This window comes from Emydura macquarii, unplaced genomic scaffold (genome assembly GCF_026122565.2).
Source record: "Emydura macquarii macquarii isolate MOO-44397 ecotype Brisbane River unplaced genomic scaffold, CSIRO-AGI_Emac_v2 contig_18, whole genome shotgun sequence".
NCBI classification, from domain to species: Eukaryota; Metazoa; Chordata; order Testudines; family Chelidae; genus Emydura; species Emydura macquarii.
Genome location: NW_027130155.1, coordinates 333,974 through 352,380, shown reverse-complemented (window position 1 = coordinate 352,380; position 18,407 = coordinate 333,974). Strand labels below are relative to the sequence as shown.

The window sequence follows — 18,407 nt, the reverse complement described above, 5'->3', positions numbered from 1 at the left end:
TAACTTCAGATTTAATTAAAAAATATTGCATGGAAGATGTACAAAAAGATTAATGCTATGAAAAGCCAGTAATTTCTTCTGAAAGTTAGCGTCCTCCTTCCTCCCAAGTGTCCCATGTTGGGCACAAAATAAATACAACTCACTTTTGAAAATGTAGTCCTTTGTAATCCAACAGCCTTTCTATATAATTTAGTTTTTACTTTCTTTACCAAAGTAGTTACACTGTGTAAACTAAACCATGTATTAGGAACACAAAAGTCTTCTAACAAAAAGCTACATTAAAAGGGTGAAGAAATTTAATAGAAGTTTCTGTACACTTGATTTGAAATACAAATTTAATATTTTAATTCCAAAAGTCATTTCTGTGTCACTGAATCATAATTTACAGACTGAAGTTTTATGAAAAAACCTTTATTTGTATAGAACCTTTTTATTTCACAAACAGCAAATGTTTTGAAGTCTGACAGTGGAATTTTCAAAAGTGCTTAAGTAAATAAGGTACCCAAGTCCCACTGTAAAGATCTGAACTCACTTAGGTGCTTTTGAAAAATCCCACTGCAATGGTATAGAGGCAGTAAATGCAGATACCTCTACAGGTAAAGATATGGCTACCATGCTGAATCTGCAACACTAAACAAGAAAGGCATCATTGTCCAAATGAACAGGGGACTAGCTTTTGAATCAGGAAACCCAGGTTCTATTTTCAGTTCTGCTACCCCCATAGTGTGAGCTTAGGCAAGTCATTCTATACCTCAGTTTCTCCATCTGTAAAACTATAAAGATGCTTGCATTCCCTTACTTTGTAAAGCATTTTAGAGCTACCCATGAAAAGGGCTGTATGAAAACTGAAAAGGCAATTGTGTATTGTGGGGAAGACTTAGGTATGCAATTGAAAGTAAAAAGATAAAATAGATGGAATTATTATTTAAGATGCAATTCTGCTCAATGTTAGCAGAACACCCGATGGAATTACATACTTAATATACTGTATGATTTATATAATACATGGAAGAGTTACACCCTCCTATACTCACTTTCTTAGATCAATTCTGAAGCCAAAACTTCCTCTGAAATGTTCATTTCAAGCATCACTCATTTTAGTCCCAAAGCTATTTATGTTCTACACAAATTGTGTCTTCTCACTTCTATTATTGAATATTATTTTTATTGGAAATAAAGAAACAGGGAAGTGAAGTTGTAGAAAGCTATTCACATTCTTAAGTTCCCTACATGAATAAGTGTTCGTATTTTTCTCTTTGGGTCTGTGTCCCATATTGCATCCCACATTTGGGCCTTTGGCAGTTTGAGAGGTATGTCTGAAACAGATTAAAGGGTTAAAAAGGTATAGAAGTAACAGATAATATGAACATTGTCAAACCAACCATTTTTGTCTGCTTTTGTACACAAATGTTTTAACTTCTTCACTATAATTTGAGTTTATACAAAAGACACCAAATAATACGTTTTAAAGTTTTAACGTTTATTTCCCCAAGACAGCCTAGCCTGCACTCTACTTAGATAAATTTCACAAGCTAGTTTTCTGCTGCTTCTAGTTTTAAATTTTAACCATGTTTCTGATGACAAGGAATGCTGTAAAAATACTCTAGTCCAAAGAGTTATGATCACAAAATAATCTTTATCCATTCTACAGTGTTTCAGAATTGCCAGTTGATTTTAAAACACAAGGTAGATATCGATGCTAATGGTGACTAATCTGGTACGTTTTATTATAGCAAACTGTTGTTCATGCAACACTTGTGCTCAAAGGGGAAGGCACAGCATTTCCTACAATGAGCCACCTTATAAAGAGTTCCCTTTTGTATAAATTTGTAATGTCACCTTTAATTTAGTGTGAAGAACCTCAAAACTGAGGCATTATTCCAATTATAAAAACACTTGCATGCTTTTTATGCAAGTTTTAAAAATACAAAGTTTTCTCTCTAAAGTGGCTCAAAATAGATTGTTCATGGCTGCCTACATCTAAGATAAAAAGAGTCTAAAACAATTGGACAGATTAGGCATATTATTAAAGGTGTTCAAACCAGGACTTGATTTATACATCTATTCACACCTCTTCAGTCTTTATTCAGCAGTACATATGCACCAAATTTCATTTTTAGAAGTTTCCATATCATTTTCATAGAAAACAAAGTTTGAAAACAAGAAACATTGAACAGCACGGTATTCTACCACAAAGGAAACAGTTGGTTACAGGACTCAACAAAATCTAAAAATGAGCTATGCTGTATTTTACCACATGCAAAGAGATCATTATGTTATCTTTGAAAATGAAAAGGATGATGATTTTATTACTACATTTTACTGTTTTCTACTATTATGGCAACTTGTGTACTGCAACACAGTATTTGGAGGGAAATGTGATTTTTTTTCATGCAAAAATCTACACAAATTAGTTTTGATGATATGGAAAGCTTTTCATAACATCAAACATTCATCTGGTGCAAATGCACAGGGAAGCCTTTCTGAAAATTCTGACTTTACAAGCAACTAATAATAAGCCATACAGGAAAGAAATTAAAAATAACTAAAAGAAAAAGGGAAAAAAGAAAAAAAAAAAAAACAAAAAAAACAGGCTGCAGGAGTAAACCAGAGTCTGCTGCTAAACCGGTCTTTATTTGTGTGTCCAGTGTAAGTTAACACTTATGAACTCATTTTGATAATTTACTAGGTTTATTATCAGCCCCCTGAAGGCAAATCAAGCTTGCATGCGTTCACATACAGCATCACAACCATACTCTCGTACACACGCCACTCCAGGACTAGGAGTCTGCTTCATGAGTGAAGAGCCCCAGATTTGAAACATGAGCCTGGCTCCACAGCTGAGTCCAGACATTCATTCAATGTTGTCCATTCACACAGTGCTTCATAGCAAGGCCTGGGCTCATTTACCTTGGACTTATATGGGCATCCTATTCTCTTTTATGCTTACAAAGCTTGATGATAATAGTACTGCATTCCCCCCCCAGTTGCTCTAGTAAGTCATTGTTCCTTCTCAGGCACTGAAGATCTTTGACCTGTAGCCCTTATTCTTTGAACAATCTAAATAAGCATTCAGTGTGAAGTTTTTCATTACATTTTGCCACTCATTCTCACTCGCACCCACTCGCCATCTTGACTTCATTTGGGCTTTTCTGTGATTCCAAATGAAATCTTCACATTTTCTTTCCCGATTTAATGCAGCAGCGGATCCCATGAGCCAAGATTGATGGGTCAAACCATTTTTTATTCAGTGCTGCATTGTACCTAACCGCCAAAATATCACTCTAAAACTGGAACCCTTCTGCTGGTACATTGGCAGATGAATTGAAACCAAATGTTCCACCTTGTATTGCCTCTGGAACAAGGCTAGGATCTTCATCAATCTATAAAAACAAAACACTCTTAGAATGGGTACAGATAAGACAAACTAACTGAAACTTACATCATAGGATGATTCTAATGCTTGTTTATCAGACTAGATTAGCTTTCTTTAAAAATCTCAATTATGTAAAAATACAGAGATGTTGATTTAGCCTATGTGTAGTAGATATATTCCACAACAGCATACTACATTTACATACCTTTTCACCCCCAAAGCACTTAATGAATTAAAATATGAATTAAACTGTGACGGGTAGGGTGAAATGTGGCAGTTGTCTAACAGAATGTAGCAACATTACTCGGACTAGAAAAGTCAAGTTGAAACTAATGAGGCAGCTTGGGTAGACAGACCTGTGCTAGTTCCGCTTCAATTAGCGCACTAAAAATAGTAATGGGGACATTAAAGGGTATTAGATGTTTCATAAACTCTAAACTCTAATTCTAGCCTGCGATTTCACTGTTTAGAATGGCTGCTGCATAAAGTTAAATAGAGATTATTGAAATTATGGAGCCTGCTAATTTGGTGCTTCCAATTTTGTTTTTCTTGCTGTCAACATTAATGTCTTTTTACTTTATTTTATTGATAAAGACTGAAAATATTATACAGTAGAACCTCGAAGATACAAACATGTCGGGAATGGAAGTTGTTTGCAACTCTGAACAAAACATTATGGTACCCTGCAGTCAGTGTCTTCCAGCTGAGACTGGGAGAGATCTCTGGAAAGGTGGCACCTGGCAGCACTGCCTGGTTTGCAAGCAGTTCCCTGCCCTATTCCTATTTCTTGCCTTTGAGCTGAATTGGGGGGGGGGGGGGGGCCTACCCCGCACCCGTGGCACACCCATGGCACAACAAGCCCCTGCCCTTAGCCACCTCTTCCCAGGGCTCACTCTCCTCTGTGCACTGCTCGCCAGATTCCAGAGGCAGCATGTGGCAGGGGGTTGGTGCCAGCCCGCTGCCAGCACCCCTTCCTCCTCTGCCCCTTGCACTCCCAGAGGAGCTCTCAGAATCAAGGAGTGCAGCCATGGGCAAAGCTTGGACTGCATTGGTGCAGAGGCTATGGCCCCTTAAAACTCTTCCAGAGAGCAGCTCCTCCACTCCAGCTCCAGGCCAGATTTTGGCTGCAACAGCAACAACACAGCAGCTCCCTGTGGCAACTTATTTCTTGGGCTCCGAACTGACCATCCAACAAGGAGTGGTGGTGAAAACAGATTCCCCCTCCCAGTGGGATGGGGTGACAGGGGGCTTACAGGAAACAGCGCAGGCCTCAGGCTGCTTCTGTTCTGCATGCCTAAGATGCAATACAAGCACAGTATAGTACAGGTATTTGCTTTTTTTCCCCCCCCCTCCTTCCACTGCTGCCTGATTGCTTACTTCTGGTTTCACATGGTGTTTGGTTGACTGGTCAGTTAGTGATTCTGGTGTTTGTATTTTTGAGGTTCTACTGTAATTTCAGTGAGATGTTTTGTTTTAGAGCATGAATCATTTATTTGTATCACCAGAGATAATATTGCAGCTTTGGATGTATGTTCTTTGATAGTAGAATAATAAAACTGCACAACCTGACACCATGTTACTCAGAGACAATCAAAAATAATGCTAAAATGCTTTCACAGATCTAAGAACTATTGTAATGATCTCCTTAGCCATGTTTATAAGCAAAGATTAAATGACTGAAAGAATAGATTTCACTGCCGCTATACACTTACATCATCTGAAGAGAAGAACTGATCAATGATCTCATAAGCCAGTTTGTAGATGTCTTCATTTTCATGATTTTGTAGCTGTTCAATTTTCTCCAGCCCTTTAAGAAATATTCAAGAGATGGAATTGGATGAAGTATTAAAATACAGTAGAACCCCATTATCAGGCTTTCAGAATTAACTGAATAACCAGGACTCAACGGTAAAAGTGGGCAATTTCTCTTGTGGCCACTAGATGACACTGCAGCATTGCATGTTCCCATTCTCTGGATTATCTGGATTTTTGCTTATCCAAATCAGGCCCCTGGTCCCAATTAGATTGGATAAATAGGGTGATGCTATATTATATTTGACAGTCAAGCACAACCTACCCGTACTCCATACAGGTCATGAAACCTCAGTCAAGATATGTATATTTAAAAAATTCTGGGAGGGACAATAAAATTAAAACCTTTTGTACTTAAGGTATCTCAGTTCACTTCATGAAGCAAAGAAACCAAATTTTACTCTCTGAGCTTTCAGTGTCACTGCAGTAGCAGTATTTGTGACCTCATTAAGTCACATAATTAATGTGAATTGTAGTGCCCTATAGACAATTTTTGCTCTCATTACACCACTGTAAAGGCTGAGAAATTCCCTTCCAGCTGAAAGAACTATTTCTATTATTGCCCACAGTGTGCTAGGCTCTGTAAAAATAGAAGAATGTTGGTCAAGACAATGGGAATAATCTGCTACTTTTCATTAAAACTTATCTGGACACTACACTCAAGACAAGAGTTTTGTTATCCAGATGACTGCATCCAAAAGTTCTGATAATACAAGTTCTAAGTTAATGGTTTCTATATGCTATACTGTGAATTATCAAATAAAATGTTTTTTTGATTTAAAAAAATCAAGGGAAAAATCTGCAAAATGATTAAGTTCAATAGATCATACTCAAACTTCACTTTGTTCATCTTAGCTACAAAGGCACCTCAAATATCTGTGCAAATAAAGAAATCTTTTAAAATGAGTCATTAAATTTTGCTGATGCAATTTATACTAAGTTGTAGACCACTGGGATGAACTGGACACAAATATTTTCCAATTAGGATTTCATAAAATTAATCTATATGGAAGATAAACAGATCTGTAGTGTGCATCATGCTTCATTGGAAATCCTGCAGGGACAATTGGCTTTATAGTATAACTACAGAAAAGTCATAGGAAACATTCAAAAGGGTTGTCTTTGGTATAAAGATACAATTAATGAGGTTTCTTTTAATGCTTTTGGTGGATAGTTTAAGCTTACTCTTTAATCATAAATATTTCAAAGCACTAAAGTCAGTAAACCAATAACAAAACCAAATTCCAACGTTAAGTATGATAGACACACATGGTGAGTGAAGTAATACCTTTTATTGGCCCAACTTTGTTGGTGAAAGAGAAGCTTCTGAGCTCCACAGAGCTCTTCTTTACAACCTATTCATGTATCTAATGGATTATAATTGAGCATGTGCAGTTAACATGACTGTTAGCTCTCAAAATTTTACACCAGCTGGATAGTTTAAGGGGATAAATAGTAGTTCTTTGACACTCACTAACTGAGCGAGTGTCAGTTCAAGTCCCACTTTGTGAAGAAATTTCAAAAAGGTTGGATGGCATACTGCTAAAAATCATTCAAATCTTGTTTATTTTGGAGGAATGTAATTAAAGTATTCTTATTAAAAATTAGACATGTAAATGCTTGCTCACACAGAAGAGGCATTTTAGGGGATGGTGCAGTGGGGAATGGAACTGGAGTGAGGATTCTGGGACAGCATCAAGGAGCTATGGATAAATGTGGATGAGTGAAAAATTAGAGGGGTAAGTGGATCAGATGAGGGACACATGAAGCTAAGTGACAGGGAGTTGGGGGTGAGCAGGGGCACCTGTCAGCTCCACATTCACCCTGTTGGCCAAAATCTTGTTTTTGAAAAAGACATGAAAGAACAGAGCCACAAACACCCCACCCCGTTCCTACCAAAAGGCACTTCAGCCTGACACACTGTAACTTTAATCAAAAGTTAAAACCTCAACTGACTCTTATTGTTTTACCCTTTTAAATATTCACTTACTTTCTATAAGTCTATCTATCTGTTTTAAGACCATTTTATCTGTTAATTTTACTATTTACCCACTTTCAATATACCTACCTAACTGTAAAAGATACTGGCAAAAATGAAATAATGTTTGCTTTAAAAATAATATGCAAGTTCTTCAGCTAGGAGTTGGCCCTGAGTGATTGAAGTGTGAATGGCTGAGCAATTGAGTTGGGTGTAGACAGAAAGAGTGATTGAACAACTGGTCTCAGTAAAGGATATTGAAACAGACAGGAAGAAAACACCAGCCTCACCTAAAACGCTTGAGGGAAGAAGAAAGAAGCAAAGATGATCAAATGACCGAAGAGGAACCCACCCTGATGACTTTGGAGCCAGCCCATTTCAAAGGACAAAATCTGATCAGGCTTGCAAGAATGTGGGTGATTGAGAATCACACCAAGAATGCAGTTGCAGCATGACAATGAAAAAGCCCATAGACTTACATGGGGTCCTTTCCCTATAAAATGGGACAAGAAGATGAAGGCTGGAGGTTCGGGTCTACAACATCACCACATCAGCTAAGAGTACTGATGCACATTGGCAGAACCTTGCTCCTCATCCTCGTGCTATGGTCACCTGGCCAGTGACTATCACGAGCACCAGGAGGCTGGTAACTATAACATCTGGAAGATCCCTATATATGTTTGTCTGTCTTCCTGTCCGTGTGTGCCTGTCAGTGTGTGAGAGTGTGAATGAAAGCATCAATTGAAACGTGTCTCTGTAATTGTAGTATTGATATAATGTTAATACTGTTTTCCTAGTGTTTACATTATTAATGCTATTTCACTAAGTAAAGCACAATATTGATTTACCAAGTTTCTGTGTTCACAATAAATGGGGCTTGTTGCCTTATCCCCTAAAAAGATCCTGTGATATTTTTTATTTGGGTAAATTTGGTATGCATACATAAGGATCTGGGGGGGGGGTCTGAGCCCTTCTCCTACCCATGTGTGCCATGATCTAGGGTAGTGGTTCCCAACCCATGGCCCGCGGGGTCTTTCAAAGTGGCCCGCTGCTCCCCTCCCACTGGCTGCAGAAGGGAATCACTGCCTAAGGACCCAGGCGGAGTGCGTTGCTGCGGGGCTACAAGACCGATGCAGGCTCCTTGCTGCACTCAAGGGGACAGGAGATCAGCTCTCGCCTCCCCCTGATTGTACCAGGGATCATGGCAAAGCAGTCCACCTGGGTCCATCAACACATTTTTTATGAATTGATAGACTGGTGGCCCTTCAGGGTTATAAAAATGGTATTTGTGATCCTCAAGCCAAAAAAGTTGGGAACCACTGATCTAGGTCCTCTTCTCCCCCCACATGAGCTTGGCTATGGGACTCAATGCCTCTCTGGGGATGCATGAGCCCTGCTCCCTCCTCCTCTTTATGTGCACAAGGATCTGGGAGATCGCTGCCCATCCATGGAAGTCTGACCACCATGTGCCCGAGGTTCTGGAGTAAGCTTGTCATTCTGGGGTGGGATCTGAGCCCCACTCCTTACCATCCCACAACTGAGCCAATATTTACCCCTCTGGGTTGAGAGTTTAGAATACATATGTTTGAAGCATACATGAAGAACACTGTGCTGCCACTAGTGTGAAGAGCTGAGAACAGGCATGTTTGATCTCTATCAGAAACTCCAGCACCGTGAAGGGGGGGATGAGAACACACACTGACATTATGGACAAGGACACGGACATTACTGACGCGGCGGCAAGGAAGATTGTCTCCCCCGAAGAGCCTTGACTGGCTCCAGGATGGCTTCAATGAATCGGCAAGCCACCCTTGCCAGGGTCACCAACACCAGGATGTCCACCTATTTGCAATGTCAAGTATAAAGGCCATTCTTTTTAAAAGCTCTTTCTGAACTCCATAGTCCTCTAGCAATGTTGAGTAATTTGATAGCTCAATGCCCTCATCTGGTAAAGATGACAAGGATGCAACTGGCATCTGAAGTGATGGCTGTGGTGGAGAGACTGCCTGCGTGAGTTCTGGCTGCTCGGTACTAGTCTTGGGACCAGGGCCTTGTGCTCTCTGTGCCAGTGTCTTTGGTGCACCCTGCCATGACTGCGCCAATGAAAGTTGAGGGGAGGACCTGGCAGGAGGGGCAATGGTCCCCAGTGACCAGAATAGCCAGTGATATGGGCCTGGGATCCATACTTGTCTGGGCCATTGACCTTTAGAAAGGGCCCAATGCTGGGGTTGCTGGATAGCCCATGGTCCCAACGATTCTGATGGGGAGATGTGCTGTGTCCTGGACAGGACAGAGAGGATCTCACCTCCGAGTCTGAGGAAGAGTCAGATGCCTCTAACAGAGTGGCTGATGCAGATAGGACTGTGAAGAGACAGCCTGAGCCTGGTGATGGTAGTACTGCGGAAATCATAGAAGGCTCTCCTCTCAACAAGACAGGCTTCAGCAAAGGTTTGGGTAACAGTGCTGCAGAATCTAGATGCGATGAGATGTAAGCTGCAGGCATTGGCACCAGCTGTGGGAACTTCTGTTGTTGGTGATGCCAGTACCAAGAAGCTAAGCAAGTCTTTTGTGGCTGCATGCACTGCCAGGGTGATTGGAATTGGCACAGGCTGCTGGGTCTGCAAACATCCTTCAGGGAATGGCCTTGACAGATCTGGAGGTGACAAGCTTCCAGGGATGGCCTCTCACTTTGTGGAGTGTCTGCCTCTGTCTTGCTTTACTACTGACGCAGAAGAGCAACAGAAGCGGAACTCGAGAAAAGTCTGAGTCATTCTTTTTTTATGCAGGGGAATGGGACCGAGGAACTGCAGATATCTGTTGGGGTGCACCGTACTGAAAAGGGTGTACTTGGGGCGCTGACCCCTCTGATGTGGATTGAAGTGTTGCTTCCATAAGCAAGCACTTAAGCCATGCCTCTCTTTCTCTTTTTGAGCGGGACTTGCAACTTTTACAGATGAGACATTTGTCACTGATGTGGGATTCTCCTAAGCATTTCACACAGGACAGATGCAAGTCACTGACTAGAACAGGCTTTGCTCAAGTCCTATAGGACTTAAGCCCCAGTGCTGAGGAATCATTCAGATACCAATACTGAAAAGAGGAAAATGGGTCAAGAGAGACCAAAAATGGAAACCTAGCCCTAAAACCACCAAAATTGACTAACCACTAACTATACTTAATTAATTATATACAGAGAATGAGGGAAGTACTTGAATTAATCAAGTCTGCATTTGCACAAATTTGCATTTGCACTGCTGGTAAGATGGAACTGGATGGGGATGGTGGCAGCTCTGATCTCTTATACCAGCATGCAGCAACAGAGGGCGCTCAAGCTACCCCCAGCAAAGTCTATTGAGGGGAAAAAAAATCTGACATCTGTGCACATGGTGCATACACACCTACAATGGAAATGACATGCAATTACTTGAAGAACCCAAACTTCAGAAAGTCAGGAAATACAGAGTTAAGGTTATGTGGGAGCGTACCTTAACTCTGCCCCCTTAACGTGATGCCCCAAAATACCCATAACACATTTGCACTCTCTCTTTTCACTCTACAGGTAAACAGCTACCAGCACCTGCCCTACAATCAAATACTTAGCCTACACTCCTGACAGAGTACCACACTTGTGAAATTTAACAACCACTATATCAGCTAAATCTATACTTTTCCTTACCCATCAATAAACCCACAGACTGCTCTCATAGCCCACCTGACTACTGAAAATTCCTGTGTCAAGATTCTTCTTGCCCCATCAGTCCTTTGCTACTAGAGGTATATCTACAGAGCAATTAAACACCCACAGCTGGTCTCAGTCACTGACTCAGGCTTGCAGAGCTGTAAAATTTGTGCATACATGTTTCGGCTGGAGCCTGGGACTCTAGGAGTGGGTAGGGTCCGCATCCCAAGCCCAAGTCAGCTGACCCAGGCCAGCTGCGGCCATGCCTTGGGTCTTTATTCCAGTGTACACGTACCCTAAGACAAGCTACACAATTTTGAAATAAAATGATGCAGTGAGCTCCTCACAGTTCATATGCTCCCCTTTCCTTTACTCATGCACAGGGTAAGTGCAAACCTTGATCTCATGTGACAACCACAGCTCAGTGAGGCTTCTCAAACTAATCCCCATCTCCTCAGCTCACACACATTTACCAATTGTCCCATCTACTGTCTCTACCTTTCAAACCATTCAGCACAGTTACAACTCACAAATTGAATGCAGCTGCAATGCATGTGGATAAATCCCAGTGGTTATTCCCAGCTCCAGGGGACCAAAATCAAGGTTACATGAGCATGTATCCTAACTCTATATTTACTGGTTTTCTGAAGTTTGAATTTTGCTGAACTTGATGTTTTAGAAGGACATTAGCTCCCACTGGGCACCTTAACTTTGCATTAGCCAGTTGCAGAGTTTTTTGCCATTTTATCTATTAAGTGGCAAAAGGCAGTTTCTCCCCCTTGTGACTACCATATCCCCATGGAATTCAATATATATGGGCTTGTCAACCCTTGGAATTGTTCCTGATTAGCTGCAGGTGTGTACACTTATTCTGGAATGCATTTGTTCCTGTTTAGCTTAATCCACTTTAACACACGTAGACAGGCCCTTAACAGCAGAATTACGTCAGACAGAAAGAAAAAGCCTGCGATGGGTTCCACTAATCATACTTGTCAAACAAGTAGTAAATGAAGATAAAAGTAGCAGAGGGTTTTATGCTGTCTTAGGAAAGGAAAGAATTGTAGTTAAATCACTCGATTGAGACTGAGAATCTGGTTTAAATTACCAGCTCTGTCACAGCCTTCTTGTGTGGGCAACTCTTGCCTTGGGCAACTCATTCAGTGTGCCTCAGTTCTCCAACTGTAAAAGCTTCCCAGGGATTTGGGGAAAATAAACTGATTAAAGTTTGAGGTACTCAGATTTTATGGTGAGACCTAGACAGTTATACTGTACTGCAGCTGTGTAGAATATATCCAATATATACCTATCTATCCAGCATATAGAGGCATAACAAAGTATATAAATATATCAAGAAGTTCAGAGAGTTTATTTTATTTAAACATATAATATATGGTTACTCAAATACCTCTCACTTTAGTATGTTCCCTCCTGAACTTCATCTATTCATATTATACATCCATGGATTTTGCATTTCTTATTTCAAGGAGCACCACACTCTTATCTCAATGAAGTTACCTGCAAGGTAGGAGTTTTCCATAGAACTTGCAGTGGAAACTAAATTAAACATTTATTATTAACATGGTTTCTTTTCCTGAAAGAAAGCTCCGACAGGATGGCAGCTGTTAAATACTGAAAACAATTAAGCTGTTAGCAAGTTACCACTTAATATTTTGTTTTAAAATTTATTTCGGCATAATTTGATCAAGTCTGATTAAATTTACAGCCCATGAGGTAAAGACACCCTCTATGTACTAATTTGTGAAATAGAGCAAAACAATTTTGGAAAACTTCAAATCCATAACCCAAATTATTACTACATTTTATAGTTAGGTCATTTACACCATATGTATATTGAAATTAAGGTTTCTTCAAATAGAAAAGTTCATATCAAAATATCTCAAATCACTAAGCAAGTGAACTTGATGAGAGATTTGATACAAACAGCTAAACAAAAAGTAAGACAAAGATGTAATAAATGGCAAAGTCCATGAATATATTTGTGGTTAGTGTCCAAACCATTAGTTATAATAACGGTAATACCAACTAGTTATTAAAAAAATCATACCTCCACACTCTTCTATAAGATTGGCTATGGTCTCTGCTTCATCTTCAGCCATTTTTAATATATTACTTAGTCCATCCAGCACTACTTGTACAACTTGAGCATCTTTTACTGTTAACAAGTTGCAAAAGGGAGGAATTACATTTTGTTGAATTAGATATGCCACCTAGAAAAGACAATATACGTAAGTTAAAATTTAAAGATAAATAATGAGTGAGAGGTAAAAAGATGCAAGAAAAAGGGGAGCTACTGGCAACAAAAAACTGTTTTTAATAGACAGAAGAGACAAGAGGGAAAGACTACACTAAATAAAAAAGTTGCTTACCTTATAGTACTATACTGTAAGGTACTATAGAACTGGAGACTCTTCAAGATGAGTGGTCCCTATCTGTATTCCACTGTGGGTACAAATATGCTCCATGTGCTCGAAGCAGATGCATTTTGAAAGCAGTGGCTGTTGGTCTGCATGTGTGCCCTGGCTCACCTTGTGCTTCTGACCCAGGAGATAAAGGGCAGGGTGGACCCACTGCCTCTCCAGCTCCTTCTCTACCATGAATCAGAGATCTTAAGCACAGGAGGAGGAGGGTGGGTAGTGGAATACAGAGAGGGACTGTACATCTCAAATAACCTCTCCATTACTATAAGGTAAGCAACTTTCTCTTCTTCGAGTGCTGGTCCTAAGTGTATTCCACTGTGGGTGATTGACAAGCAGTACTCAAATAGGAGGAGGATTCGAGGTTGTAGACAGCAGAGCTGAATGAAGGACTGCTAGTACCAAGAAACGGTCTCACAAACATGTAGACAGAACTCCATGTAGCAGTCTTGCAGATGTCAGGTAGAGGCAATGTCTTGAAGTGATGCCATAGACATTGCTTATGCTCTTGTAGAATGAGCTCTTAACTCAAGAGGAGGGGGAAGATTAGATAACTGATAGCAAAGCAAAATACTGCCTGAGATCCATTTTGAGATTCTTTGAGAGGATACAATCTAACCCCTGACTGTTTCCATTATGGTAACAAAGTACAGGAGACTTCCTGATTGATTTTGTTCTCTGTAGGTGAAAGACTAAGGCTAGGCAAACGCTGAGGGAATGGAGCCTTTCTTCTGAGAATGCGTGTCCTTATGGAATATAGAGTAAGGATAATCTGCCATGAGAGCTCCAAGCTCAGCCAACTCTGCAGGCTGTGGTGATGGCTACTAGGAACGTGACTTTCATGGATCAGAGATACAGAGCAAGAATTTAATTGTTCAAAAGGAGGTTTAGTATGGAGAGAACAAGGCTCAAGTCCCATTGAGAGGGTTTTTGTTTTTTCTTTCTTCTTTAAAAAAAAAAAAAGCTGAAAGGTTCTGATTAGGCCTTTCCAGAATCTGCTAGTCACTGGGGACGTGAAGATCGAGTAGCCCTGTGAAGGTGGATTGTATGCACCGATTGCTGTCAATTGGATCCATAAGGAGCTGATGAACAAACCTGCTGTGTTTAAGGAAAGAGTATAGTCCAGAATGAGAGGAATATATGCAGTCTCTGGGGGTGGTATGTGTCTGATGTACTCAGACAGAAAAATGATTCCACTTAGCTAGGTAATATTTTCTAGTGGAATCCTCCCTACTATTAGAAAAGATATTCTTTATAGCTTCAGAACATGATTGCTCCAAAAAACAGGGCTCTTAGATTAAGCAGACATGGGTTGGTATGATTGATCTCGCCATTCCCTTGAATCAGGAAATCAGGAAATGTACAATATCAATTGGTACCCATGACGTGTCAGAGGTTAGGAAACTAAAGCTGTCTGGCTAGTTGGGGGCAAATGAGAATAACTCATGCCGTCCTGCCAAATCCTGCATAAAACCCGAGGCAGGAGTGGTTGTGGAGGGTAGGCATAGTTTAGGTGGTCTGACCATAGAAGGAGTAAAACATCGTGCTAAGACTCCTCTGGAACTGTATATATTGCATTTCCTGTTTGTTTGGGAGGCTAATGGGCCCCTGGTGGTGGTCCTCCAAAAAAGGAAAAAAAAAATTGTTCACCAGAGTTGTGTAGCTTCCACTTGTGATGAACAGCAAAGTGTCTGCTGAGAGCGAGTCCATGAGCACATTCTGGTTTCCTGAAAGGCAGATTGCTGACAGGGCAAGATGATTATTGAGGCACCAGTTCCACAGACTGACTGCTTCTGCACATAGGAGGATGCTTCTCACTTCTCCCTATTTGTTGATGTTGGACATCACAACTGTCTTCTACATTATGAAGACATGGTGACCTTTAATGAACAGGACAAAAGCATCACAAGCTGTTTGAACTGCTCGCAGTACTAGAACATTGATGTGCATTCTGGACCCTTGAGATGTCCCGGTGTCTTGTGCTGTATGGTTGTCCATGTGGGCTGTCCAACCCAACAGGGTTGCACTGGTAATAATCATCCTGTCCAGTGCAGAGGCAAGGAAGGGAGCATTGATGCATACCTGGGGTGGGAATTCTTTCCTTTAACATGGACTATCACTTTGGTGGGAACAGTCACTATGGTGCTCATAGACTGCCAGTTTGGAGCCACACCTGTAAGGAAGGGCAGATAAGCCCTTGCTATGATTGAATTTAAGGACGCACTGATGAAGTCTCTGTGGGAGTGAGGATGAATTTTTCAGTTTTACACTGAAAAAAGGAGAGGAGTTGCAGCATTACCAAAGTCGATAACATAGGCCTCTTGACATGACCTGGTGACAAGGAAACAGTCACTGAGGTAAGGGAAGACAGTGAAACCATGACATCTAATATAGGCTGCTATGACAGAACACCTTGGTAAAGACATTAGGGGTGGCTGCAATGCTCAAAGAGAATACTCTGCTGAAAGGGGTTGAAGCCCACCATGAATCTGAGAAAACATCTGGGAGTGCAGTGGATGTCCATGTGAAAAAGACGGTTACTAACCATATGTAACTTTTGTTGTTCAAGATGTGTTGTTCATGTCCATTCCCATTAGGTGTGTGTGCGCGCCTCCATTCACAGTTGCCAGAAGTCTTTTCCTCCAGTAGTACTTGTAGGGTTGGCTCTGTAGTCCTCTGGAGTCATGCCTGCAGAGCGCCTTATACAGGGCTCTGCCAACCCTCCATCTCTTCAGTTCTTTCTTGTCGGCAGACTCCGACAGAAGGGTAAATGGATGGGTCTTGAAATGCACATGAGCAACACATCTCGAAGAACAATAGTTACAGAAGATTAGTAATCGTCTTTTCTTTTTTGAGTGCTTGCTCATGTCGATTCCAATTAGGTGACTTGCAAACAGCCCAGTAGGTGGTGGGGTTGGAGCTCAATGGGATACTGATTGCAGAATTGCTCTGCCAACTGCTGCATCATCTCTGACCTTGTGAGTGATGGCATAGTGTGCCACAAAAGTATGGACTGAAGACCACATTGCTGCCCTACAAATGTCCTGCATCAGGAGTTGGGTTTGGAAGGCTGTTGAGGTCACCTGGGCCTTTGTAGAGTGGACTGTCAATGCCAGAACAGACACATTTGTGAGGTTGTAGCAGGCCCTGATGCATGATGAGATCCCCTGGGAGAAGTCCGGGAGGCCCTTCATTCTATCTATCACTGCTACAAAATGTTGAAGTGTCTTCCTGAATTATTTTATTCTTTCGAGATAGAAAGCTAACGCCCTCCTAACATCTAGAGAGTGAAGTGTCTGTTCACGTCTGCCAGCATGTGGTTTGGGGTACAGAACCGGAAGAAACATGTCCTGGTTGGAGTGAAATTGCAATACTATCTTCGGGAGGAAGGCTGGATGCAGTCGCAGGCAAACCCTGTTCTTAAAAGACGACTGTATAAGGAGACTCTGACGTCAATGCTTGACTTCCGAAACTCTCTTGGCTGATGTAATGCCCACTAGGAAGGCTACCTTCCATGACAGGTACAAAAGAGAGCATGTTGCCAATGGTTCAAATGGTGATTTCATCAATGCAGACAACACCAAGTTAAGGTCCCATTGGGGAACCAGCTGGTGTGGTTGAGGAAACAACTTGAGACCTTTGAGGAAGCGCCTTACTGTGTGGTTTGAGAAAACTGAACTGTCAGCTACCCCATGGATGAAAAGCTGAAATCGCAACTAGGTGGATCTTAATTGAAGATATTGATAACCCCTGATGTTTAAGATGTAACAAATAGTCCAGGATGAGTGGTATTGGTGACATCTCCAGAGAAATGCCCTTCTGTATGGACCAAAGGGAGAATCTCTTCCATTTTGCTAGGTAGACAGCCCTAGTAAAAGGTTTCCTCCTCCCGAGGAGGATCTCTCTGACCTGCTCTGAACACTCCATCTCCTGTTTGTTCAGCCACAGAAGTTCCACGTTCTGAGGTGTAGGGATTGCATGTTCGGATGACGAAGGCAGACCTGATCTTGCGTGGTCAGGTCTAGCACTAAACAGAAGACTGATGGGAGCCTCCAATGAGAGCTCAAGAAGTGTGGTGAACCAATGCTGGTGTGGTCATGCCAGGGCTACCAAGATCATTGCCTACTTGTCCTTCTTGACCTTCAGAAGGTCCTTGTGCACTAGAAACATAAGGGGGAAGGCGTAGAACAGAAATCCTGACCAGGGAATGAGGAAAGCATCTGAAATTGACTCCAGACTGTATTACCGCTGTATACTTCCTCTCTCTGGAAAGAGCAGAACTGCAAGCATTTTCTGTTGCACATCATCGCAAACAGGTCTATCTGGGGAGTTCCCCACCTTCAGAAGATATCATTCACCACATCTGGGCAGAGAGACCATTCGTGGGTAGATACCGACCAGTTAAGAAAGGTAGTCCGCAAGTGCATTCTGGGACCACGGTAGGTACAAAGCTTCTATGTGAATTGCATGGGCTATACAAAAGTGTGAGAAGTCAAGGGCTTCCTGACACAGGAGAGAGGAGCGAACCTGTCTATGTAGAATATCGCTGTCATGTCTGTTTTTACTGCGATGTATTTACCTTCCAAATGGGCCCTGAAGGCTTGACAGGCAAATTGCACCATTCTCAATTCCCTCATGTTGATGTGGGTGGACAGGTCTTCCTGTGACCACAGTCACTGAGTCCTTAGTTGACCCAGATGACCCCCGCCTTCACCCAGCCCAAGTCCGAGGTGCAGGGAGGGAGCTGGCCCTGAAAAAGGGAATCCTGCACATACCACGCTCTGGTCTAGCCACCAATGGAGAGTGTCCAATACTGGTGCCAGGATCGACATTATCTTCTCTATACAATCCCGGGATGGTCAGTAAACTGATGCCAAGCATGCCTGCAAAAGGTCTGAGGCATAGTCTGGCATGCTGAACCACCTGAGTACAGGCTGCCAAGTGACCCAACAGTCTCAAGCAGTTTCTGACTGCGATCATGGAGTGCCGAGTCCACTCCTCTGATGGACAGAATGTTCCGGAATCATGACTCTGGAAAGAAAGTCCTGGCTTGGTTTGAGTCTATGACTGCCCCAATAAATTCTATCCTTTGCACGAGCGTCAGGACTGATTTTTGTTTGTTGATCA

At 41.7% G+C, this 18,407-nt stretch overlaps 1 protein-coding gene across 1 annotated transcript in view; it reads right to left on the bottom strand.

Moving 5' to 3' along the window:
* Positions 1 to 1,463: 1,463 nt before the first annotated feature.
* Positions 1,464 to 18,407, bottom strand: part of KPNA4 (karyopherin subunit alpha 4) — a 52,829-nt gene continuing 35,885 nt past the window's right edge. Inside the window, exons 15-17 of the mRNA XM_067544037.1 lie at positions 12,911 to 13,073; positions 5,089 to 5,183; positions 1,464 to 3,383 (exon numbers count right to left, since the gene is read on the bottom strand). Coding sequence (XP_067400138.1) covers positions 3,285 to 3,383; positions 5,089 to 5,183; positions 12,911 to 13,073 — 357 coding nt within the window. The 3' untranslated portion in view covers positions 1,464 to 3,284. The remainder of the gene's footprint in view (positions 3,384 to 5,088; positions 5,184 to 12,910; positions 13,074 to 18,407) is intronic.